This window comes from Neodiprion pinetum, unplaced genomic scaffold (assembly GCF_021155775.2).
Source record: "Neodiprion pinetum isolate iyNeoPine1 unplaced genomic scaffold, iyNeoPine1.2 ptg000081l, whole genome shotgun sequence".
NCBI lineage: Eukaryota > Metazoa > Arthropoda > Insecta > Hymenoptera > Diprionidae > Neodiprion > Neodiprion pinetum.
The window spans coordinates 975-26,986 of record NW_027184493.1 but is presented as its reverse complement, the minus strand read 5'-3'; the positions used below and the strand labels follow the sequence as shown (position 1 = coordinate 26,986).

General features: G+C 38.9%; 1 protein-coding gene across 1 annotated transcript in view; it reads left to right on the top strand.

The window, feature by feature from the left end:
* Positions 1 to 25,712, top strand: part of LOC124224071 (phosphatase and actin regulator 4-A-like) — a gene marked incomplete at its 3' end in the record, with an annotated part of 76,880 nt that extends 51,168 nt beyond the window's left edge. The window contains 2 exon segments of the mRNA XM_046636510.2: positions 24,916 to 25,080; positions 25,614 to 25,712. Coding sequence (XP_046492466.2) covers positions 24,916 to 25,080; positions 25,614 to 25,712 — 264 coding nt within the window.
* Between the last annotated feature and the right edge of the window lie 300 nt (positions 25,713 to 26,012).

Below are 26,012 nucleotides of genomic sequence, written 5' to 3'. Positions count from 1 at the left end.
AAAGTCTCGAGAATTTTAATCTCCACACTCGTGTTCGTTCAATTTAACGTGTGTAATATAAATCACGCAAGTAATTTCGAGAAAATAATTTTCTCGAAGTCTGACACTGATGCGAAAATAAAAAAAGTATCGAAATACGGTGGTAGAATTTAATATTATCTTTGAATATAAGCATTATTCCTCTCGTAATTAGGGTATCGAATTAGGTTATGAGGCATTAATGAGTTAACCCAATTTCTTCGTCTTTTTTTGCTGAATTTATTCCGGTGTGATCCCTTTATTCCTCCTGCTTATTTTCTCCTTCGCCACAAACCTGAAAAACCTGGAAATATCGGGGAATTTATAAAAGGTGTCATGGAAAACCGGGAATGTTTACATTTCGATCACGGAAAAACTGAGAATATCAGTTTTCTATCATGGGAATTGAAAATGATTTTTTTTAAACTCGCTTAAACTGATTTCTTTGTTCGTCACATTTTTTTTTTTTCAAGTCGACTAGAATTTGAACTAAATACCGAGTTGACAAGCCGAACGATCTAGGTTTTAGTAACTTGTTAGAACTGGGAAAATGTCAGGGAAAGTTGGGTCTTATATTCTTATTAATTAGCTCCTGCAAAAAACCTGGAAACATCATGAAATCTTTTTCTCAAAAATTTGTGACTGGCTTGTACAACATTTCATCATCTGCACATTTTCCATCAACAAATTATACCTCTGAATTAATTGCTCGAGTTAACTCAATATATATATATATATAATTATATATATATGTAACACGTCGCAATTATGCGACAGTAATCAGACCGTGGGATTTTTGCATTACAGTATACTTTCTCTAATATTCAGTATGCTCTATACGCTTCAGTAGTCCTTCTCTCCTATCGATCCTCCTACTTTTAATACTGAGAAAAGAGTTTATTTACTGTTATAACGAACGTATCATCACATATACTTAAATATATTTGGATATGGCGAAATAAATCTTTCGTTATTATAATCAAATCTTAGTTGAACCGCTAAAAAATTTCCGTATAACTATCGTTATTTGGCTTAACTAAACTCTGATTGTGATAACGAAACGTTTATTTATTCATATCCAAGCATATACATACATACAGTATAATACGTTTGTTTAGCAGCTTATTCTCGACGGATAAAAATAAACAAATTTCCATTGTTTGTTGTTATTATAATCAATGCTACCACTCTTACTTATAAGTCAATTTCCTTCTCATCATTTATGTTTGTTGCTGTTGTGGTGATAAAATCCGAAACGTCACAAGTTATCGACTAATTGTAAGAAAAAAGTGAAAACCAACTCCTCGTCAAATTTTCCCCAGCTTGTTTCAATTTTCTCCACTACGTATTTTATTTCTTTTTTTTTACCGCCCGGGAAAGTCTCTTCGTTCCATTTTTCATGCATTTTTTTTTTTTTTGTTCTCCTTGGGAAACCGAATGAAACGACAACATTCGAGCACTCCACTTTTTCGATACGTTAGACAACATCAAGGGCTGTTGATGTAGGTACATCGGATTTGTGTTAATTCTTGTTGTACAGTTGCTTCGAGGATGAAACCACAACAACAACAACTACCGGTTATAATTATCCTCCGGTAGTTATTAGTGTAATTGACATATAGCTGGACTTATTACCGTTACATATAACCAGCAGTGCGTTACGCTGCCTCCTTTTATTTCTTACACCTGAACTTGAACACACTTGCGATCAAGAATGCACGGATATTTTTTGGTACGTACGGTATGATTGTTTCTACTTACGTGTTTCACGGTGTGAATTTATAACCAACGAACAAAACTGCACGTATGTAACGAAACTATTGCCCTGGAAACGGCAAGAGAGAACCGGAGGAGTTATTTTCTGATATGCAAACATCGCACTCGTCGAGATGAATCGTACCGTTTGTGCTCTGCACGTTTTATCGGTTTAAATTGCTTTTTGAAAATGTATCGGTACGTTGTTGAATTTGAGAAAGATTATCGATTCGGAGAAGATGAAAGAAAGCTTTTTTTAAATTTTTTTTCAGGGACTGTTTTATTTCAAAGAAATTTGCGAACTTTGAGAATTTATGTGACGTTACGTCGTGTCTCTTTTACTTTCCTCCCGATAACTCTTTTGCATTTCCCCGGATCAATTGTCGGGTAATCTAGTTGAGCTTTTTGCTTATCCATAAATTTCTGTCTGAAATATTTTCATTGGATATTTGTCGCGGTGACGAATTTGGCAAAATTTTTACCTCCGCACTTCGAAACGTCGACAATTGGTTAAAACGGATTTCGTTATTACTATTTCTGCAGACATTTTAATACAGTAGATTTCTCTCTCTCTCTCTATGATCCTTCCACATTTCCTTCCTTTTAAAATTCACACGGGGATTTTAATTCTTATTCGAACTCGCGGACGATGGATGCATTAATTGCTGGCTCAGTGAAAAACCGCGGTTATCTTTTCGTCGCACGTATTCTCGTTAATACTTGCAGCACGGCACACACGCGTGCGATGTTGGGATCGAAGGTAGGAGTGGGAACGTTTAATATCGGGATGGAAAAGGACGATCTCACAGAATCGGACTCAGGATTAATCACGGACCAATTAGAAGGACGTCAAAACGGCGAGTGGCGGTCGTCACTCGACCTTATGAATTTCCACTTCTTCCGACCAACGGGAGTATAAACCGATCCGAGCTTATCTCCCAACGAATCGTCCAACTTATTTTTCTACCCCTGAGTCAAGTTGGCTGTCCTTGGCCTCAAAGTCTCTCTCTTTACACGACCGGAGAGCAAAAAGCTTCTTCATCGCCAGATTAATCGAAGATTATTCGTCCCTCGAATCGAACCGAGTAATTGAAAGGCGCTTCTTGTCACGAACGATAATATTTCGGAATCTATCTGACAATTTATTATTTATTTATTTATTTTTTTTTCTAACTTTTGCGCCGTTATTCGCATCCACATCTTTTTTCTCCGCCGCTCTTGCGGCTGTATTAAATATACTCGAACGCCTTTTTCTTTCCCCCCCAGCGTTGAGAAATCTTGCGGCGACGAAGGACGGAAACCTTTTCGAGACCATAATCTTGTTACAGGTCATAACTTCTTCTTCGGTTTGAAGTTTATGTATCCTAACGGCGCCAGAAGTATCGGTGAAGACCGTGCAAGACATTCCGTGATTTCTCTGTAAGAGACGACGGTGAAACACCGTGCTGGGAAAAGCAGATGTTGACTTTACCGTCGGTTGGATTTTTCTTCCTCCGCGTCGTTTTTTCAACCTCTCGCCAAATATCGTAATCAACCAATGCTGTTACGTAGAATCTACTTTGTGTACTGAATTTGTTTGCAACACCCGTTATTACGAAGAACAACCGTTGTCTGCTGAAAAAATATTGTCGCAAGGTATTTTATCAATTAAGGCGGGGACGGTTTAATATCGTACCTATTTTTAGGAGCTTTTATTTTTTTTTTCTAAATAAAATGAACACTCATAGAGCAATTTGAGTTTGGGAGCTTTATTATTTATAGTTTCAAAATTTACTGAAATTGCTCCAAGTGTTGTAATTTGCTATAGGAAAAAAAAAAAAAAAAAATGTGACTTTAGACCGTCCAAGTTTTACCTCTTTCTCCTTCACAGTTTAATTCGCGATTCTTTTTCTTTGTAATATGCAAGGGAGGAGAAATTGTGTCATTCTAAATTAAGGCAGAGGCGAATGAGGAGCAAAAAAGAAAGCGGGATACTCTCTTAATTATCACCTGGTTCGTAACGACAATTAGAAAGGTTTGTTCAGTCGAGGCGACTGCGATTGACCCGGAAACCTTGACCTCGGTGCTGCTGCATCGGGACACTTACGTTGTGTGCGGCCAAACCGGAACGGACGAAAATAGCCCTCTCGTATTCGATTCACGATCAAGAAGACTCCCTGCGGAACGTCTTCACCGTCTAAATAAACAGCGGCTTTCCCGACCTACCGCTCAACTCTGTCTTATATGTTACACGTACGCGTAACACGGCTAGCCGGCAAACGTACGTAAGGTTCGGATTTTCAGACAACCCTCGGAACCGAGACGCGATCCAGACTTCGAATTTCTTTCGACAACAGTTTCAACGTTATTAATAATAATTTCGCAATTACTTTCTGCGAATCGAAGCGATACTGTGTTTTAAATAAGTCCACATCTGTATACGTTCAAGGTGTAGAGCTTCTGGAGCTTTTAATCTCAAAATCTGCCCGACGTTACTTAAGTTTCGTGGGAAAAAGTTTGGGAATTTCAATGTTTGTTTCTTTTTTTTTTTTTAATTTTTTTCCTCTTTACGGGTAAAGCGAGGGTATTTTATTTGTGAAAAATTGTCGCCACCTTGATTTGATTCTCTTGAACTTCGCCTCAACCTTGAAGCGTTGACGCCGTTTCGTTCGAAACCTCAAGATTGAATTCGGTCTCGTGTTGCGGGGAACAGACCAGAGAAGCAGACTTGCTCAAGCTGTTTGCACGATGCCGCGATGCTCCGTTTATGGGGCGTGTGTGATGCATATGCAAAGGTTCGACGCTGGCTGACCGCCATCCCTGATCGTATCAAAGGCAATTTCCTGTATCAATTGCACGGACCGAGTCCGTCATCGTCCGTTGCTTGACGAACGCAGAGAATTTAAACTACCGACGGTTTGCTTTTTTTACCCGGACTCGCATCTCGTACCGAATGAGAATTCGCACGATCGCGGATGTGATTGAATGACACAGGTCGGCAAAACAATTCCATTCATTTTTTTATTTATTTTTTTTTTCGGATTTCCAGTTTATATTCAAATGGATAAATTTGAAATCTACGTACATCGAATAATAAATCAAACCAACTATTGTCTTGATAAAAAGAAAAAAAAATAACAAAGTTGTACATTTTCGAATAAAGGATATTTGAGTTGGATGAAAAATGTATGATTCCGTGAAAAAAAAAAAAAAAAAAAAAAAAAAAAAAATCGTCCATTCTCCACAGCATCACCGGTTTTGATGCTGGACCGCGTGAAAAAAATTCCTTACTTGTCCCCAAATTTTCCAAAAACGTACACTGAGAGAAATTTTTAGTTCCTTAACTATTTTCATTTTTTTTTTTTTTACCGCGATCGAAAAATATAGTTCCAGGTAGAAAATGAAAATCAGTTCGCCAGCCGTTACCGGAAAGTGTAGCATCCGTTGCTATTCTTTCTCATCGCGATCCCTGTTACTAGATTTTCTTGCAACCGTTGCGAAAATTTAACGCTTGTGCAACGATAAATTACCAGTTACTGCAACATATGAGATTCTTCTCGGTATAACGCGTGTTTTAAATCGGGACACCGTGTATGCATACGTATACGTGCAATTACGCTGTAGAAAAATCTTAAGCGTCGGTTCACGAAGTAAACGCGTTCAATTCCGCAAAATATGAATGTATTCTGGAAGAGTACAGAAAAACAATTCGGCCAAGGCTTACGGTACAATACGTCGCGTACACGGTCAAGTTTCTTTTAAAAGTCACGGCTGATCGCGGACGAATTCGATTATTCTTTCTAGCCCCGTAACGGTGCTCAATGCGGATTGTTGTACAAGTTGTTGTTGTTGTTGTTAATTGCGGAGGAGCAGCCGCGTTTCCGCCGGACTCGTCCAGTCTACACCATAGAGAGGTATACATGTGCGTGGGTTTCCATGTTTCCCACAACACAAAGTACGCGTATAATGTGTAATTCATTTTCGTATACAAATAAATAACGCAAGTTGAATCATCCAGCGATCGAATCTCGCACACTATATTTTATTCTCAACATCGTGCGGTCGTAATTATCGCGCCTCGTTACAGTTAAGTACGTGCCGCTATCGTCGTTGCGATAAAAAAAAAAGGAAGAAAAAGAGGAAGAAGAAAAAATAAAAAAAGAAGCGTTCAGAAGTCCAGTATCAGTAGTCGATGTTCCCGCTAACGGTACAACGGTCAGGTTTTACACACAGTCTCGTCTTCGATTCTCCGCAGACTGTATTGTTGATCCATTTTGTTTGCCAATTCCGTAGGCTGTCGCAGCTTTTTCCCGCGAGGAATAACAATTGTTTGCAAAAAGCTCGCGCAACGTTTCGTACATCCGGCTTTGTTTTACTCTTACGAGTAGCCGCTTCGATTCGTAACCGCGTTATCTACGTCGGATCCGTTTGTACCGGGCGTCTTTTAAATAAAATCACGAAACTCGACGATCATTCCTGGCTTTAGATCCTCGACTTTATGAGAGGATATTTGAAGCCTGATAAATATCGTCGTTTCTCCTATACTTTGTCATACGAATTTTGTACCACGAATTCCAAAGCCATGTCGATACGAGCGTACGGCATACTTACTATACCTGTGTATACAAGCGGAATGGACATTTTCTCTGTCGAAAGATAAAAAAAAAAAAAAAAAAAAAGAAAGATCAAAGAAACCTTGCGAACAAGTATCAAGCATCGTGATTCGGACGAGAGATTTCGCTGGTGGGCGTTTAAGAATGCGGTATCCACATGTACGAGCTTTGTAACCGGAAATGTCGGGAGCATTAAGCCGGCTTCTGTACGCCCGATACAAGTTATACGTGACAGAGATTCGGGCCAATTCTTACTCACGCTTGTAAGCTGTTGGATAGCTAGCGAATGCGACAGTTTAGTGAAAAACAGAAATTAAATTTTACAGAAAAAAAAAAAAAAAAAAATTATGATCGCATTATTTTCTCGACGAACAATCTTAAGAATTTTTGGTGGGGTTCAGAAATTCCGAATTCGAAAAGTTCCGAAAGCGCACAATTCCGATTTTTTTTTTCCGGCGAAACTTGACGCGAAAAAATTGAACGTCGACGAAACATGAAAGTTTCGAATGGGCGTAACTACGTCAAGACAAAGTTCCGAAAGTCCGAAAATGAGGAGATTTAAAAAACTGAAGCATCGAAATTCCGAGCGATCGAAAATTTTCAGTTCTGTGAATTTCTGGCTTGGTGAAATCTCACCGCTTCGATCTTTCGTGGATTTTTCATATCCTTACGTTCGGAATTCCGGTCATTCTGACTATCGCTTTTTCTCATTTTTTCCACCCACTCGTCGGGCAAACTACGCTGTGCGAGTACATTTTAAATTTCGGAATTTTCACTCCGTCGAAACTTTGTTTTTCGCAATTTTGCTCCATCGGTTCTTTACTTTTCGAAACTTTGCTCTATCGTAACTTGAATTATCGGAATATTTCATTTCGGAACTTTGAGCCGTCAAGTTACCGACCATTCGAAACTCTGTTCTTTCTTCGAGGTTTCGTTCCTTCGCTTCAAGTTTCTCCATCAATTAATTCGAAATTAGCCGTCTTTGGAACTTTTCTAATTCGGAACTTGAAACCCGCCCCATCGTCTGGTGTACATATCTCACGATTCGATCTCATTTTTCACCCCGCTCAAACGTTCGCAAGGCGCCATGTGCGTTCATCGACACTCTTTCTTCTCTTCAGGCCGTACGCGTGGGTGTCGCAAGTTTGCCCACGCGTCTTGCGGTATTTCCACACACACACACACACACACACACACGCATGCGCGAAAAAATTCCCTCTCTCTCTCTCTCTCTCTCTCTTTTTTCTTCTTTTTTATTTTACAACTTTTCTAAAACAGGGCACGGGCACCTCCTCAGAGTCAAAGTGTCAGAACTGGCCTTTGTCGACGGTTGGTCATCCAGACACTTTCTCTCTCTGTATTTAGGTAGAGAATTATTCACCATCGTTCGGCATTGCGAAGGTGAACCAGTGTTTTCACACCTCGTCGTTGTTCATCTTTCGTCCACACTGTGAGACTAACTTCGTCTTGTACAAAAACTAAAAATAAACTAAACTAAACTACTGAACTAAAAATTTCTCTAAATGTAGAAATTCCGAACATATTCACCCGTTGTATCGTACGGTAGAGACGACTCGCGTTTTATTGAGAAGCTATTCGGCAGATAAACCCAGACGTCTGTCTCTGCGGCATCCGTTCATCCGCCGTCAACCTCGGAGAACGAAATGAAATCTGACCCCGTGCGTTGGCTGATGGTTTTTACATTCCAGAACGAACGCGATGACTCGTTATTGATTTCGAGCTCGATTCATTTTGTCGAAGTCTTTTTTCTTACCCTACAACGCCATTGGTTGGACGATTGAAAATAGAAACGGTAAAGCGAGAAATCCCCGAAATAGCCAAATAGAAATTATTTACTCTTTTGTTAGATGAATTTTCATGCAACTCTCTGCGATCATCTTCAACTTTGGATAATTTGTACCTGTTATATTGTTTGCTCAAACAGTTATATGATATAAATAACTCTTGTTTATTTACGAGATAGAACCAGTTTCCGGAAGGACCTGAATAAGAGAGACTAGATTATAAAGTTGCACATTTTTTTTTTATTTTTTATTTATTTGTTTGTTTTTTTTTCTTATACTTTGCACTCCGTACACGTTGTTGAGGATAAATGAGTTCGGAAAATCAATATCGTCCAAGTGGAATCCAAATTTCCGGAAACAAAAACCACTAAACTCGAGACTGACTGAGTGTAGAAAATATTTTTAAACACTTCATCAGAGATGCGAATATCTTTCAAATGAAATCTTTGAACCGACGGATGGCAGTTTCCACTGTGTATATATGTATATATATATTATTCTGTATGTATAACCTAGTATTTATAGCTCGAAACGTTATTTGGCCAAGAATGTTTTCCCCCGCTCGACGAATTACTCGAACGGTGTTGGCCTAGATTTTCTCATACTCTTTTCTCCTATTTATCAATCATCGTTTTCATTCATCGTTCACCTACTTCGTCCAATTTCTTGCCTCTCTTTTTTCTTTGGTCAGTGTTCGTTGTTGCTTGCCGGAGAAAATTCTTGAAATTTCTTTGGTAATATTATTAATAATGCAGGCGTACGTAAGTATTTCGCACTGCTCCTTCGGCTGTATCGCGATTAAGACCCGTGTTGTTGACCCTGGTTCGTTGCTACTTACTTACTCGGCTAGCTGGTTTATCATCTGGTATTAGGAATTTTATCCTGTTTTCAGAAACTATATAATAATTCGTAGGTTACACAGTCTGGTTTATTTTCATATCTTTCGGCAATTATCTCGTATTAAAAATTCTCCGCGTAGTTGATGGGAACCTGTTTAACAGATTAATTTATAAAAGATGGAAAGAAATATTTATATTATATCGTTGTAATGTCTGAAAATTGCCGTTAATGATTGCTACTTCGGTGCGAAGTTGGCAACTATCAATCACCTTCTCTCTCTCTTCTCGAGAACGACGACGAGATTCCTAAATGACTACGATCAACGAACCGGAATTTGTCTACAGAATCTGTGTGATAGAACGAAGCAAAGCCCTGAATCAGACCTTCGCACCGGAATAGATAACTTCCTGATGTAATAACGACGTTTTTCTCGAGGACAAGGAGAGCTGCACCTTGACCCAGTGACCCAACTCGACCCTGCAGGGTTGACACTGAGTACCTGGTTCCCCCTCCTCCCTTATTCCCCCGTATAATAATTATCACTCGTCACGGGTCCATGAGTCTCGTCATTTCTCATTGCGATCTTTTATTTATAAATGTTTTTTTTTTTATCATCACTCGGAATCCACGAAGCTTTTTACGACATGCTTTGTAATTCAGGGTGGTCACGTAACTGAAAAACCCTGGAAATTTAAGGAAATTTTAAACGGGTCATGGAAAACCTGGAATTCTTGAGGGATTTTCAATTCGATTGCAGAGAAAAACTGAAAATATCAGTTTTCTATCGTGGGAATTAAAAATGATTTTTTTTTTTTTTTGTTTTCTCGAGGTAAAAAGTTTACTTTTCATCGTCGAGAAAACAAATTGGGTTCGACTGACCATTTTTTTTGTACACGTTATATATTTCTTTAATTCAAATTGAATTCTAACCGAATATAGAGTCGATAAACTGAACAATTTAGGTTTTGGTAACTTACCAGAAAACTAGGGAAACACATCTGGAAATGTAATGAAATATTTTTCTCACGTTGATGTTGGTAACATTAACGTTACGAAAGCTCCTTGTACAATTTTTCAAACGACTTTCAAGGCGCTGTTTTCTTTTTTTTTTGTGATTTACTTGCCGAATTTCAGACAATCCTAAGGCTGCGAATTAACGATTTTCCCTAAACGTGCATCGTCGAAGTAACCTTAAAAACTTCAACCTCGTAGGATAAATGCATACGTTGTGCGGGCACGACTTCCGGTGGGAATAACACGTTTAATCGGTGTATTGTAATTATACATGCGCGTCGCATTCACCTCGCGTCGTAACCTCGAGTAAAGTCGTTAAACTCTGATATATTCAAGTATCACCTGTACATACATACAAATATTATGCGATTACGGTTAATAGAAATAATTATGTCACATTGCGTAATGTTTGCTACACGAAACTATGCGTCATTAATTGTCAAACGAAATTCGTGATCACTTTTGCTTTCATCTTGACAAACGCAATTTTCGTTCTACCGTAACTCGTCGTCGAAAATATAGACGAGAATGAAAATATCGAGAAACTTTTTTTTTAGACAGCAATATTTTGTAAAAAAAAAAAAAAAAGGTACACTTTTATTTTCTCTGAATTTAATACGATTATTTTTGTTTTCTTTTTAATTCGCAATAATTTCCACGGTATGCAAAATTGAATAAAATATCTGGAGACCCTTTTTGTACCGAATATTGTTGCCTGAAAAAGAGGATTTTTCTTTTCATCATAAATAACAGTTTTATGAGGAATTCGCAGTGAGAAAAAATGTTTTTTTTCGTCAACCACTTTAATATTTAGGCTAATTTTCAACTTTCGTGAGAACTACCGCAACCTTCATCTCTCTCTCTCTTTCTCTCTCTCTCTCTTTATCTTTCTCTCTTTCTCCCCACTTTGTCCCCGGTCAGCGTATATTATTCCATTCCTGCTTGCAAACAAGCAACCGAGAGTCAGGCAGCTGCTGCTGCGGTATAATTCCGTTAACGAGAGAGACAATTTGCTATCCCAGGGTAACTGGAGATGATTCCGCCCCACCCTTCTCTTATAATGTGTGTGTGTGTGTTCAATGTTTTCACGAGTCTCTCTGCGGAATTGCATTCTGTGACTACATCCTGCAAGGTACAAGTGCATAATACTTTAATCTTTATCACACCTCGGAGATCGCGAGCCGACCGTTACGAGTTTGTAGAGAGATAATATCGTTGCAATTAGTCACGACTTTTAACTCGAATTAATTACCGACGATGCGTTGACGATAATGGGGAATCTACTAATTGTCGAAATTTTGTTAGTGCCTCATGAATTGGACGTTCCTTTTTTTTTTTTTTTCTTCTATCCGGTTCTCCAATCTACTGAGAATTATAGTTATCAATGGTTATTAGGATGCTTCGTTTTTTAACTCGTTTTTCTTTCTTTTTTTTTTTTAACGAGCCACTTGAAAAATTAGTGTCAAATACTTATTTATTAGTGTCGATTACTATTATTTTTATTTCCGCACCTCACGGAATTATATAATTCAATTAGTTGATTGTTTTCGTATGGTGGTCCAATTAATCGTTCACCAATCAACGTCAAACCGCGCTTAACAATTCCGCTGTTGGCTCTTCTAGTCTTTTATCCGAAAGATTAATCCTCTCGGAGAAATTTGGATGACAGTTTTTATTTCCCATTGGTACCTTAAAACAAAAAAGGCAAATTGAAAAAAAGTGAACCACTCTAATGTCTATGTTTTTCAAACACTAGCTGCGGCAATGTGACGATTGTTCGCATATTTCTCCATCATACACGACTATATATTATACGTATACGGTGCCTAGAGAGAGATAGAGAAACTCTGGTCTGGTTTTTAGTTGCCGGAGCAAGGTCCCAGTTTAGAACTCGGCAGGCTCGTTTCGTTTGAGGGCGGAGAAGCACGTGACGCTATGCAGGCGACGAAGAAGAAGAAGAAGAAGAAGAAGAAGAAGAAGAAGAAGAAGAAGAAGAAGAAGAAGGCGTGGGCCGTCCGGCGCGCGGCGTCGCGACGCCCGAGGTGAACCAACTTCGATGATCACGCTCTGTGTGCGTTTGCACGCACGTGTGTGACGCGTGTACGCGTAAGTTATGAACCAGCATCGCGAGCTTTCTTGAGACGACCGACCGCCTGCAACGCGATGTTTGCACGGGGGGAGATATTCATCGGGCTCTTAAAATTCGTGACGTTATCGTAACGATGCGTATTTAAGACAAAATAAATAAAAAAAAACAAATAAGTAAAAAAATAAAGAATCGTTTTTTGTGCAACTTTAGAGGGTTGGACGAAATTTAGCAAACCAGTTATAGAACATGAACAAATTCAGATTTTGTAAAATCAATTTCTTCAATTATACTTATGCCAATGGTGTAAAATAGTAATTTTTGCTTCAACTTTCGACGGGGTTGCTAATTTCAGCCTCGTACATATTCTAATCCTTGGTATATACAATAGCAGTAGGTATAGTATATTAGCGAATTTTTCATCGAAACGTTATTACCATTTTTTTTTTTCTTCCTTTTCTTTCGCCTGTAATTGTAACTCGTCATTTCTTTTTTTAATTCTCATTATCATTATTACCATCATTGTTATATCAGGCTACAGAGTCAAGTTTCTGGTATCGGACGAATTAGAAAAAAAAACAGAAAAAAAAATAATAAACAAATAAATAATACGCGAGTTACGCAACACGCAAGTACATCCATGACTCCATACTTTGTCATATCAAATTTTTTGTCTTATACTCATCCTCACGCGTATCCGTGTAGTGAAAAACAGGGCGAGTGATTTTTCTTGGAAACGCGACTTTGCGCGGAGAGCGTGCCTGAGAATGAAAATTTTTCTTCTCACTCGGTTGTGCGGATAGAATAATTGCGGTACGAAGTGAATACAGACATTTATCGCGTGTAAAAACGTTTCGGTAACAGCAGCATATGCTGACCGACTGCTCGTTTCTTAACCCTTCTGTCATTTCCTCAGACAATTACCGTTATTATACGATACTCAGGTACGGGGAGGAGGGAGATTCGTGAAAAGAATGCTTATTATATATTAATATTATTATTACCGTATTCTCGCTTCGTTTTTCCATATTATTACAATTCATTACAATCGCGTGTGAGAACGGTAATTTCTGACGATGATACGTACCGTACGTACAATAATATTACACACATATGCATGTATGGAACGCAGGTGTGAACCACCATCTCACGTATAATGACCCAAAACTCCAGAGAGGCGATCGATCCCATATGGCAAACTGCTACACACTCCGGCACAACAGTGTTCGTCGTTGTCACAATCGGGTAGATTATAAGTCCGAACCCACGCGTTCGTTGGCTTTCCTCTCCTTTTCCCACGACAGCCGTTGCGTAAAGCCGTTTGCTTCCTTGCCGCATGGCAGGTGCAATTTGTCGTTAAAACTCGCGCCACTCGCTACGAAGCCACGTGTACGTACATACTTGTGTATATTGTGCACGTTAGGTTGTGTCAAAAAAAAGAAGAAAGAAAAGTTTAACTTTTAAACACGTTTTCGTGAATTTTTTTTACGGAAACATGTTCAAAAGTTCTGTTTAAGTGTGAAAATACGACTGTTAAAATTTGAGCATCAAATTATTTTTATCAAATTATTTAATGCAGGATATTGTTCCAAATTTTCAAACATATACGATTTACGGAGCAACGATAGGTTTTTGCTCGCTGTCGCTTATATTTCGAAGAAATAGACAAGGAGAGAGATAACGAGAAAGAAGTTTGACCGAACGTTGATCGCCTTGTTGCTTTTTTGTTAATCAGCTCCTTGATCGCTTTTTAATCCTATACTTGGACTGTTTTCTTCTTCTCGATCGTTCGGAAGTATTCTCGTTCTAATTCATTCTACAGGACAATAATTTCAATACCCTTTATACAGTTCCGTATTGTGCTGTAGCACGTTTATTGCTCGCCTATCGCGTCGTTTATACTTGATTAGAAACGTGTCTGCCCATTGTGCCTATACCTATATCTAGGCACCTTTAGTTGTTACGGGAATAGGACTGCGGCAGGACGTTGCACCATTGAGCTACATTAAACTTCCTGCAATTATATACCAGGTACCAGCACGCGGATAAAATCACGTTGCAATTTACGTTACGTGCGTATACGCGTAACGGCAATTTAAACGTAAATTATATTTATTTTTATTTATTTTATTAAAATTTATTATACTTAGAATAGAAGAAAAACGGATTGTCCCTTTGTCAAGATCCTTTTTCTCAGGAATTGGTAGAGGTGTCGAGTTGAAATTAATATCAAATACTCAACGTCTACGGTACCTTGGAGGTGTGCAAAATTCATGCCACTAAGTCAACGCAATCAAAAGACACGGCCATTTGTGTCACATATTTTTATACCCGCAAACTTAATCGTCAAAACCTATTTTAGGGTACTTAACGTTTACGTGGAATCATGAAATTTGGACAGAAGCAAGGTCTCACGGTACAAGCAAAGAAACAAGTCCTGAAACAGTTACTTTTTAATCATATCCCGTGAAAGCAAAATGTCCGTTCTTTTTTTTATTTTTGCTGATTCGACTCGATGTTCTTTCCTCTTGTATTAAAATATATCGAACCTTCGCAGCTTATAGATCAACATGATTGTAATAGTTGCGAGTAACAATATCATCATCATCATCATCATCATCATCATCATCATCATTATCATCGTCATCGTCATCGTTATCTTACGGTGCACAATTAAACAGCGTGCAACGAAATTACCCAATAAGCAGCTTTTGAAATGCCATAGCTTCGTCGATTGGAAATCGATTACTCAACGATTACCGCAGCGTATTACATGTACATACATATGTATGCATACATGCAACGATTATCGTCAACTCTTTGGTAGAAGTTGCGCCGCGTGACGGACTCTGCGAAAATTAGCCAGAGGCAAGGCAGGCTTACTTTCTTTTCACACACGTACTTACGCCGTATGGACGTTTGGTTGTACGGGCAAATCTGTGCAATCGCGTAAGCAAACGGCACGTATGCAGAATTTAATAACCATCGATTAAACGACGACGAGTTAATACGCGTACCGTATTACGAATCTAAAACTCGAAATTCGATCATTCAAAATAACGGATCCAACATGACGTACAAAACAGAAACAAGAAGTAGAAAATTTTTGTAGAAATTGTATAAAACTTTCCCGCGTGTATCAAGTTTTTGTGCAAAAATTTGCCATTCCGGATTTTCACGGTAGGTTAGCAGAAAATAGTAAATGCTTTCTTTTTTTTCGCGTATATTTATATGAATTTCGAACATTTCTGTACACACGCGCCATTTTCGCTGTAATTAAATAAATATATTCAATATTTTCTCTTGTACTTGGCAGTTGTTGTTGGTGAATCAAAAATTGCCAAAAAAAAAAGAAAAAAAAAAGGAAGGAGCGGTAACTCAAACTCTGCTCGAGTCTGCGTCGTTCCGCTATCTCGTCGGTAAGATTCTCGTTCTTGTTCCCGGCCACGTGGATCCTACCGCGAGGATCGCTAGCACAGCAGGTGGCAGTCCCGAAGTTCATCCTATCCCCGTGTAACTCGGCATCCCCCCCCCCCCCATTCTTCCCTCACCTTTCCCCCTCCCACTCGCCACTTGATTGCCGTCGTCGTCGTTCCTCCTCATCCCCTCCACCGGCCGTTTTCTCTCCGTTTCGGATGCGCGTCGGCGTTCCGCGCATCTCCCACCACTCCTCCCGTATCAGCGCCTACAGTACGACATGCCTGCTGACTTTTACCTCGGCGACGACGATCGTATACGACAAACACCGTTAAACGCACACAACGTGGCGTATTGCTATATAGGACGTGTGGTGGGGAATCAGCTGGGAGTAAACACCGTTTACGTTTAACGTAACTCGCGCAACAACGAGAAGCATACTTCGCTCGCTTTTTCCCCCGCGCCTTCGTTTATGCGTACAAGTTACGCATGTTTTGCGCGGGTGCGAGTATTTGCGTTGGCGAATCAATTTGTCGTAATCGTAATTCGTTTTTATTTTTTATTTAATTATTTATTTATTTTTTTTTTTTTTTTTCTTATTATTACGTATCGGGATTGTCAGTTTGCAATCCGTCAAAGTGGTGGGGAAAAATGAAACGAATGCGTGTCGGCTGAGAAATGATCGTTGACCCTGTTTTTTTTCGAGTTTAGATAGTATAAGAATAGGTATATTGTTCGTTATGTTTCGTTGATTTGTGCGATACCGAGGAATTTGAAAGCCCAAGAATTATGATTTGCTCGTACTAAAATTAAAAGAAACTTGGGTTTTGTGGTGATGAAATGTAGCCGATAACCAGGCTCTGACTTTATGACGACATTTTTCAATAATAACCCACGATCTTACATTTCTTATTGTTTGCGTTAATAAATTGTTGCACTGCACACTTTTCGATTCTTAAAATTTTTCCCGTAGCATAGTTGCACGCTCGTTTTTTCCCACAGTTAGCTGTTTGTATGATTATAAATATCAACGCGGCTCTCTCGTCGAACACGCCGTGGGATATATTATTATAAATTACATTATTGTATTATTCTTATATCGTACATAATACTGAGTAGAAAGCGTTTATTCCTTGTATTGAAATATTTTCGAATAACGCGTCTCGTGAGAAGATTCAAATTTTAACATTCCTACGGCAATTGCTCGACTCCTCTCGCTGTAACAGACAATAATATGATATGTAACATGTATATATATATATATATATATATCCATCGATTGATCAGAAATAATTTTAACAGGAATCAAACTCAGCATTCCTGACCTAGATCTGTCAATATCTCTCGGTTTCAAAATTAACCGCGGTACTTAAAACTTGGCACAGTCTTATAAAAATTTACAAACGCTTTCATTCGCACAGCCGTATATAGTTTATAAAAAAAACGTGACTTCAAATCTCAATCTTTGCGAATTGTTTATCGATCGATCGATTGATTCGTTTAATTTTTTCAAATAGTAATGTAATGTTTTAGAGAGATGAAATATATTAAAATGGAAGGATAATGTATATACGTGTATCCGTGATAATAGTAATAATAATAATAATAATAATGATATTACACTCGTCTCGTTAATTGTGAAATTTGAGAGTTGCCGCATCGCAAGCAGCGGAATGAAATAAATTGAAATTATCATTCGCTCCCGTTGCTCGAGCATCAAATATAATAATAGATGTGTGTTCGTGCAACGTAACGACGCAGAATTGCGGATAAGGACTAGGGTATTATTCTTCGTCGTTTATTGCATCAGCCGCTCGCTATGATCTTTGCCATTTTAACACGGAAACACGAACGTGTGTGTGCGCGTGTGTATATATATACATATGTACATATATAATATATATGTATGTACATATGTCCGTTAATTACTCGCAATCACGTAACCCGACAAAGACTGGAAACTCGCGTATCACTCGCGTCTGTTTCTAACAGATCTCTTAGAACGTTCGTAACGTTACCTACATTTGTTCGAAATAATTTACGGTTTGCGCTCGTGCGGAAAAAGACTAAAGAGTAATGGAAGGGAAAAAGAAAGAAAATAAAATTAATAATGAGAAAGAGAAAAGAAAATTAAAAAGAAGTGTAAAAAACAGAGAAGAACAGGATCGTGTCAATTGGCACGTTTTCAACGTCACGTTATAATCTCTGCCTCGCGATCGTCAGCAACGCTTTATCATGTTCGCGTTCTTTTTCTAATTGCACACAATTTGTACTGCTAAATTGTACGCGCAAGTAGCCGGTAGTTTGTCACGCGTGTAAAAATCATTCCGCTCCATGATTTGTGTAAATTTTTTTTTTTGCTTCCTCAAAGTGTTTGAAAGAAAAAAATAACGACAATGACAAAACGACGCGTGAACAAAAACGAAACGTTGAAAATTTCGTTCAATGTTGAAGAAATTTTTTTAAAACAGTGAGGTATGAATACATGTTTCGGTTTGAATTTTTGCAACAGGTTTTCTCGCCGCAAAAAAAAAAAAAGAAAAATGATGAAGGGGTAAAAATTTTTTTCTTTTTTTTATTTTCTTTCTTATCATCATCAATTTCCGAGGCCTTGTTCGTACCTAATATGCAGCATCTTGAGACCAGCGTCTTAAGCTTCGAGAGCTGTTCTTGGATCTGTCTCCCCCCCCCCCCCCCCCCCCCTTCCCCCTCCCCCTTTATCGTCCCAAATCGTTTATCGCGGCTGTAAAAGATATATGTGAACGAGTCTCGATGATGAAGCTTTTGTGGCCCTCGTGAGTGATTAAGATTGGACGTCAGCGTCGAGAGGAAGGCGTTTTATCTCTCTTCGGTAACCGATTCTCGCATATACTCCGTCTTCTATTTCATTTTAATGTTTATATGTGCTTCGGCTTGTCGCGTTTATTATTGTTATTGTATATTGAATAATTTATCATCACAGCGCGAGCGTGTAAAGTGATGAATTATTAAAGGGGGAAGCTGTTGTTGGTGAGGGTGAAATATTCAAATCTCAATTCTTTCTATTGCTTTTTACGTATACGTGGGGCTTGTAAAGGGATATGATTAAGTGCAAAAGTTTTATTTTCACCCTTCGAGTTTACCGGATATCAGCTGGACGTGGTCCTTCACCTTCCCCAACGAGTTGCAGGATCAAAGCGCGTGGAATCAACGGACATTCGATTGATCGTGCGAGTTGATTCGTTGTGAAATAAAAATTTCACTCGCTCGTTCGGTTTTAGGTAAATCCAAATTTCACTTTTTAGATTTTCAGAATCAATACGAAAGTCGAAATTTCGAGTATATTTTAACACATAAAAAAGTGATGATAAAAAATGAAACATGATTTTGAGGTTAAAGTTGGCAACGTTACTGTAACGTTTAGGAAAAGTCGTTACTCCGTAACTTTCAGATTGTGTAAAATTTAGTAAACGTTAACAGAAACGAAAAAATTACTCTCATGTCATACTCTAAAATTGACTAACAACGAATGGATACCTGATCTTTCGTTACTTCAACGTTACTAACTTCAGTCTCTTGTACGCTGAGAGAACTCTTGCGACACGTTCAAGTTGACGCCAATTAATTAACTTACTCCAATCAGATGGTGTGATTATCGAGCGAATTAATATCTAACATCGTTAAATCCGATTTTGTTATCATTATTATCCCAATTTATAATTTTCTTTTTTTTTTTTACCCCAATTCGTCAACTTCTTGGCTGTTGCTGGCCATCAATGTTGGGTCAGATCAGGTTGACAACCCGTGGCCAGATAATTGGAGAGAGAAAACAAAGTGCGGTGGCGTAGCCATGGCAACCCCCCATGAACCCTACGCCCTTGCAGTACCACCACCATAGCCTCGTACTCGCGCACCCTAAAGCGCACCCTTTGCTTTTGCTGTCCGTTATATCGCTATCAGCAGTCGCGCGTATTGCCGCCGTCCGTTCTTCCGGCTTGAAAAAGTGGTTGTACGTATATATCCTCGTTATCGCGCGAACGTCATCGTCATCTTCCTCGAGCCTGATCTGTTTCATTTGAAAAAAAAAAAAATACCGGTACAGGTAATGGAAAGAAAGAAAATGGTTGTTTTTTTCCCGTCTCGTACAATTTCAGATGTGCTCGGATTGATTTGTTTTTCTTTTTTTTTGTTTTGTTTTTTTTTTTGTTTTTCAATCCGACCTCATTTTTGTTTTCGAAGCAATCGTTCGAAATCACGTGACAACAAAATTTTCGACGAATCAGTGACGAACGGGCAACGATATTATCGGCGAATGAAATAACAACGTTTTAGTCTCGGTAAACGGGAGATTAAGATTTTCGAATCGTCAGATTGTTGATTCAACTTCCAGTTGAAATTTTCCACGCGGGAAAATATCCACCTCTTCTTTCCAAGTCTTTCGGATTTTTTGTTTTTTCCAATAAACTTTGCATCTTCGATAAATCGGAAAAACAAAAAACTACTCAAAGAACTCGGAATTGGAAAATTATCGAGAAATATTCACATTTTTTCTTTTTTTTTCAACCGATTAGAAAATATACAAACTTTCGGTTCGTTTAAGAACGCGATTTGTCTTCTCGTCGGTATCCTGCAGTGTTTTGATCTTTGGCGCGATGTTTCATAATTGTAGGACAATTAATTCGACAAGGGTTCTATAATATCATTATCCGAGAGTCTTGTTGGTCTAATTCATCTTCCTTCCGTTCATTCTCATCCAGCTCGTCATCTCCCCCCCCCCCCCGAGGTTATCTATGCGTGTTTGCATATCTCGAATACACGGTCCAAGGCTAATTATCACGTCGTAAACACCGCGTAATATAAATATATATATATATATATATATATATATGGTAAAGTCGGCTGGGAAACCCACACGATGTGTTACCTCGTCCATCCGTCACCTCACCACAAAATATACACCGTGTCATGTAATTAGTATGCAGGAACTATTTTCAAGGAAGTCGTGAAGCCAATTCGATGTTCGGAATTTACCTGAAATATCGATCGCTAAAGTTCAAGTTGATTCAATCACGCAAGTCAAAAAAAGAACGCTTATATTGGTCGGTAAAATATTTAGCTTCAAGTCGTTTTACCAAGATTCATTTTCATATCCGTCAAGAATGTTTGATCGTGACTCATTTCTAGCAGTTTAAGTTTTCCATTAAGCTTGATAGATCTAAACTTTGGATTCTACGTAATTAAAAGTTTTACTCGAGTCTACCGGCTATCAAATTTCAATCGTACCTGAAAATGAGTTTTGATAATAATAAAAAAGAGTATTTAAGCAAGTTGAAAATGGATTGAGAAATTTAGTCTTCGTTCTCAGTGCGGTGATTTTATTATATAATCCTTTTTCGGTGCGGTTGAATTTAAGAGAGGAATTCGAACAACAAAGTCTACTTGAAAATGATAAAAAAGAGAGAAAACAAGTGCCAAAATACCGATAGCTTTGTTGAAATTTTTTTTTTCGCGTACTCGAACAGTTTTAAGAGAGACGATGCTTAGAGAGGAACCTCTGAAAAGAGCTTCGAAAAGTTCTCGGTATAGTTTGGTGTATAACGTAGGTTGCGAGGAGGGAGAACTCGACGATATTTCATTCCGAGGGGATGAAGTATGTTCCGCGTCTTGAAACGACAATTTTCCGACACCCGGGGCTAATAACGGGGGATGAGGGGGTCGGAATGGGGTCGGGGCCTCGAACGTGTCCCGGAGCAATTTTGGTCGACCGTCGTCGTCGTCTGTCGCACAAGGGGGCGAGGCTAACGGGGTGTCTTTCAACCCCAGGAAACGACAACGCGATCCTAAGTGCTGCTTAGAACCCACTGGAATCGAATCTTTCGCCAATTCCGTTCTCCCCACATCCTATTTTTCCCTTCTCTTCCTCACCCGACGACTTCCGGCACGTGAAACGCGTTGCTCGGATCATTTTTACACCGTATGCGTTATTGTATGCGTAACAAGAGGCTTGAGAGAGAGAGAGAGAGAGGGGAGGGTGTTGTGTTAAATGTGATCTCGGTTTGGACAACTTTATCTCTGAAAAAAAATTGAAAAAAAAAATACCTCAAGACCTGTCTAATCGAATCAGCGCACCTGCAATCCGGATTCGTAAAAAGATTTTTACGTAGATCACTTTTCTTACTTTGCCTTATTATGAAATAAATTCGTCAACACCCAAAATAAGGACCAACTCCTCATTGCCTTTGGAAATCAACATCCGAAGTTTGCAGACAATGAGGGTAAAACGGGACCGACGAAACCTTTGTTCCGATCGCTTGCTGGGTTTGGTTTGTTAGTCAGCTGGATCTACCTGGATCTACCTGGATCTTCCTGGATCTTCCTGGATCGTGATGGATTAGGAGAGAAACTTTGGGCCGAGCGCTTGTCTGGGTAGTAATGACCGTTTCGCGTCGTCCAGTCGGACTTTCCTCAATCGGCAATATGCGGTCCTCGTACACAAGACGACGAATTCTCTCTGAAGTGATATATAGATTGGGAAAATACCGGTTCGATCCTGGTGTAATTATTTACCCGGAAGAAAGAGTTTGGCGTTATTTCGTGTAACCGAAGATATGAAACTTGGCGGTATTCGTCTTACTCGTTCGGATAATTAATTAATCACGGGGCAATTGTTCCGTGAAAATTAGTTCGGCACTTAATCGGTCAACCGAAATGGTATCCAGGAATTCGACGATGAATCTTCGAACGTGACGAGTGCATGTCGGGGGAAGACATTATTAGAACGTGACCGAATCCCGTGAATTTGACATCGCGAATCCATCTTTTCAGTGTTTCTGAACCTTTTTTCACGTCAAATTAGCAGTCCGTGTACCTCCTTCCCCTTAAATTCTGATCGTTTCTTAGTATTTTGGAAACTGTTTCAGATTTTCTTCAGATTTTCTTCAGCCGCTGGTGGAATTTATGCAATATCGCAAAACCAATTACGAAAAACGCCAAATTTTCATCGATTCTATGATTCGAAATGTGATTTTTGAACACCACACGACAACGGGAACTCTGTAATTACTATTTTTTTGTTCGCAAGTTTTTAGCTATTTCATTTGGGAATTGTTTTTGCTTTTTTATTATATTTGGAACGGGAAAGACAGAAAAAAAGAGATAAGCGATTCCGATACGAGAAAACTAGAAACTTGCGAAAAAATTAGTAGATATTGGGTTCCGATTATCGCGTGGTGTTTAAAAATTACATTTCAAATCATAGAACCTGTGTAAATTTTTCGGAATCGGTTTATCATTATTTTTTTTTTACTTATTTCACCGGTGGCTGAAAAAATCTGAAAAAATGACGATACATGGGTTGCTAATTTGACGTGAAATGCCTATTAACATTCAGTTTCTCTCTCAGCTTTCAAAAGCCCTAACCAGCAGCCGTCGACGAATATGGATCATTGTTACAAGAAATTTTATAAAGTCATTACCTGGGTTCGGCATTTTTCGCGATGTGAAAAGCGATCGAAAGATAAGAGATCAGGGTCCCTTTGTCGGTGTGCACCTTTTGCCTCGAGAATAACGAACTGCTTTGCAGCACGCGCTGTGATTTGTCGCTAAGGCACGAAATTTCGTTCTAAACGACAATTCGCTGTCGGAAAATTCACGGTGTCGATAAAAGTCCACTCCGATTAGTGTAAGATTAAAGATCGTCGTTGTAAATCGTTCGATTCTTGACGCTAAGTCGTCTTAAAATTAACACCAAAATGACGTGGACTTCTGCAGAATATTTTCGGTGTTACATTCAAAGCAAGATTCTTTTTAACAGTGAATTCTTTCACAAGCTGACCGTTGAATCGCAATTAATCGTCTTATCGTCCTCGAATTGCAATTCATTGTCAGTCATCGGAGTATCGTGCTTATCGTAGATTTACAAATTCACTTTATCGGCCAGCCGTCTTCTCAACAACCTTCGCGTGCTGCGGAACATAACGATCAATGCTTGATCAGAGATCGGCACTTTGGCCGGTGATTAGGATAGTCTCGTCTAGTTTAACCATCGACAATTTAGCCGAGAGACTCTCTATCAATTTTCCCAAATCAGAACAGGAACGGTTTACTTTTTTTAGTCGCACAGTTTTATCAGCTGACTTGTAGATACATTCGACGCAGGGTTTTAGATCTCTGACGATAAGCGTGATCTGTCATCTGTTCTAGATCCGCGAGGATGAAGTTGAGTAACGTTACTGTAACTACGCGTGTTTCGGAAAAATCGCTAATTCGCATCTTCGGACGTGTCCAAGATTTAGTAAACCAGTATTCATACAAAGTGTACGATTGATTTGAAAAGTTAACTCCTCGAAATTCAATTTAAAATTAATACCGATACCCGATCTTTTACTCTTTAGTTTCTTTACGCAGAGTTTTTCTAGCAGTATGTTGTCACTATGTATAATGGAGGATTCTTTTAGCGAATCGTGTATTGATCGTAGAAATTTCGTACTCACTCCCGAGTGTAAATTTTGTCCGATGATTGTACAAGATACATAAAACTTCGTTAACACTGACGTGCGAATCAAATTTCATCGCTCGGTTCAAACGGACGTGCAAATTGTGATTCGGACGAGCTCTGAAATTCGCCGACGAGAAAAGAGGCACCGAAAAAATGAAGAAATCATTCCGCAAACGTGAACAAACGTCAATGTGATCTAGAAATGTAGCTTCTTCGATTCATGGATCAATTCAATCTTCCTTCAAACTTCGACGCTTACGAGTATCGATTTCGGCAGATTTTTATCAGACGCTATTTCGCGCTTCGTAGTTTCTAGGCCTTGCCGAAAGGGGGTAGCAAAGTTTTAGGGGTTGCGGTGAAAATCGATGAGACGAAAGCTCAAGCTCAACACATCGTGGTTACGTCGGTACAACGAAGATCGCGATTTACCCACCGTAACCCAGGAATAACCGACAGAGTTCCGTCATTTCCGACTCGTCTGAGAACAACGTCGAAAAGGTCGCTGGTTTAACGATTCTGCGAATCCAGCCATGATAACGCAACCCTTTCGACCCTCGAATCCACTTCCAGGTGGCGGAAATTTGTATCCACTCAGCCATCCGCGCAAATCAAACGTTTTGTCATCGATTTGTTGTCCAATTTTCAATATCAATTTACCAACCCTGCATGCAACAAATTTATGAAGATTAGATATTTGCGGTATAAGTTGTGATTGATGACTAGTAAAATTCGCATTGGTCGTTTGCACCCTCAGTATTTTGGCTTTCTTTTCTTTTTTCTCTCCATTTCCGACACAGCCAAGGTGGAAGGACTGGAAATAATAATATAAATTATAAGAAATGGTATAATTAGAAAATGCTTATGCCTTGGCTAATATTTTGTCTATCCATTTTTTCTTTTTTTTGTTTACAGCTAAAAAACAAAATGGCACTGCCTTACGGACGAACAGTCTGGGTTCGGGCGCTCGGACGCCACCGTTGGAAAGAAAAAGCAAGTTCTCGGCATTCGGGAGATTATTCAAACCATGGAAATGGAAACGGAAAAAGAAATCCGACAAGTTCGAAGCTGCCTCCAGATGTAAGTCAACTTATATAGCCGAAATTGAAACACCCTTAAGTGGTAATTTCATAAGCCTCGTTTTATTTGCACTCTAATTTGCTTCTCCGACTCTCGCTTATTTTCTCTCAAATACCTCCACGTTCTTTTCTTCCGTCTGTTCAACTCTCGAATTGCGATGAGTAAGATATTCGGGGAAGAAATGACTTTTAAAGTGACAATGTCAAAAGTTTTTTGTTCCCCTCCGTTGCTATTCGGTGTCTTTCTTATTAAACGACATTCGATTTTCACTTTGATTTCCAATGCTTTCATCTTTCCTCGTATCAATCAAACATCCGATACTGTTTTACATTTGCATCCGTTTATTCGGTCTGAAGTTCATCCGACAAGAATTTTTTTCTTCTCTTTTCTCCTCCCTACTTCGCTTCGACGAACAATTTTCTTTGACAAAATCTTTCATGCTTGAGAATAACCGAGGAAGGTATGTTTCACCGATTTCAAGTGATGATTTTTTCTTACTTTTTGTTTTTTTTTTTGTTTTATTAAATCCTCAGCGCTCGAGAGAAAAATCTCGGTACGAGCGAACCGCGAGGAGTTGGTACAGAAAGGAATTCTCTTGCCCGAAAGTCCGTCGTCGCCGATCCCCGAGCACGGTGAGTTGATACGAAAATAAGTGACCAAACGGGCGAAATATTGAAAGGGAAGAAAAATGCTTTCATTCGCAACGCGTGTCTCTCTAGTTGGAAGTCGGAAGCAAGACGATATTTTTATTCATTTTTTTTTTTACAATAATCAGGTTGACGTAGCAACCAAATTCATTTGATAAACATTCGATCGCTTTTACATGTTTTTTTTTTATTTATTACAAATACTCTAACCGAAATATCTCGAAAACTAGAAAAGTTTGGAAGCTGTTTTTGGTTTCATTTTGTAGATAGTCAAATTTTCTATAG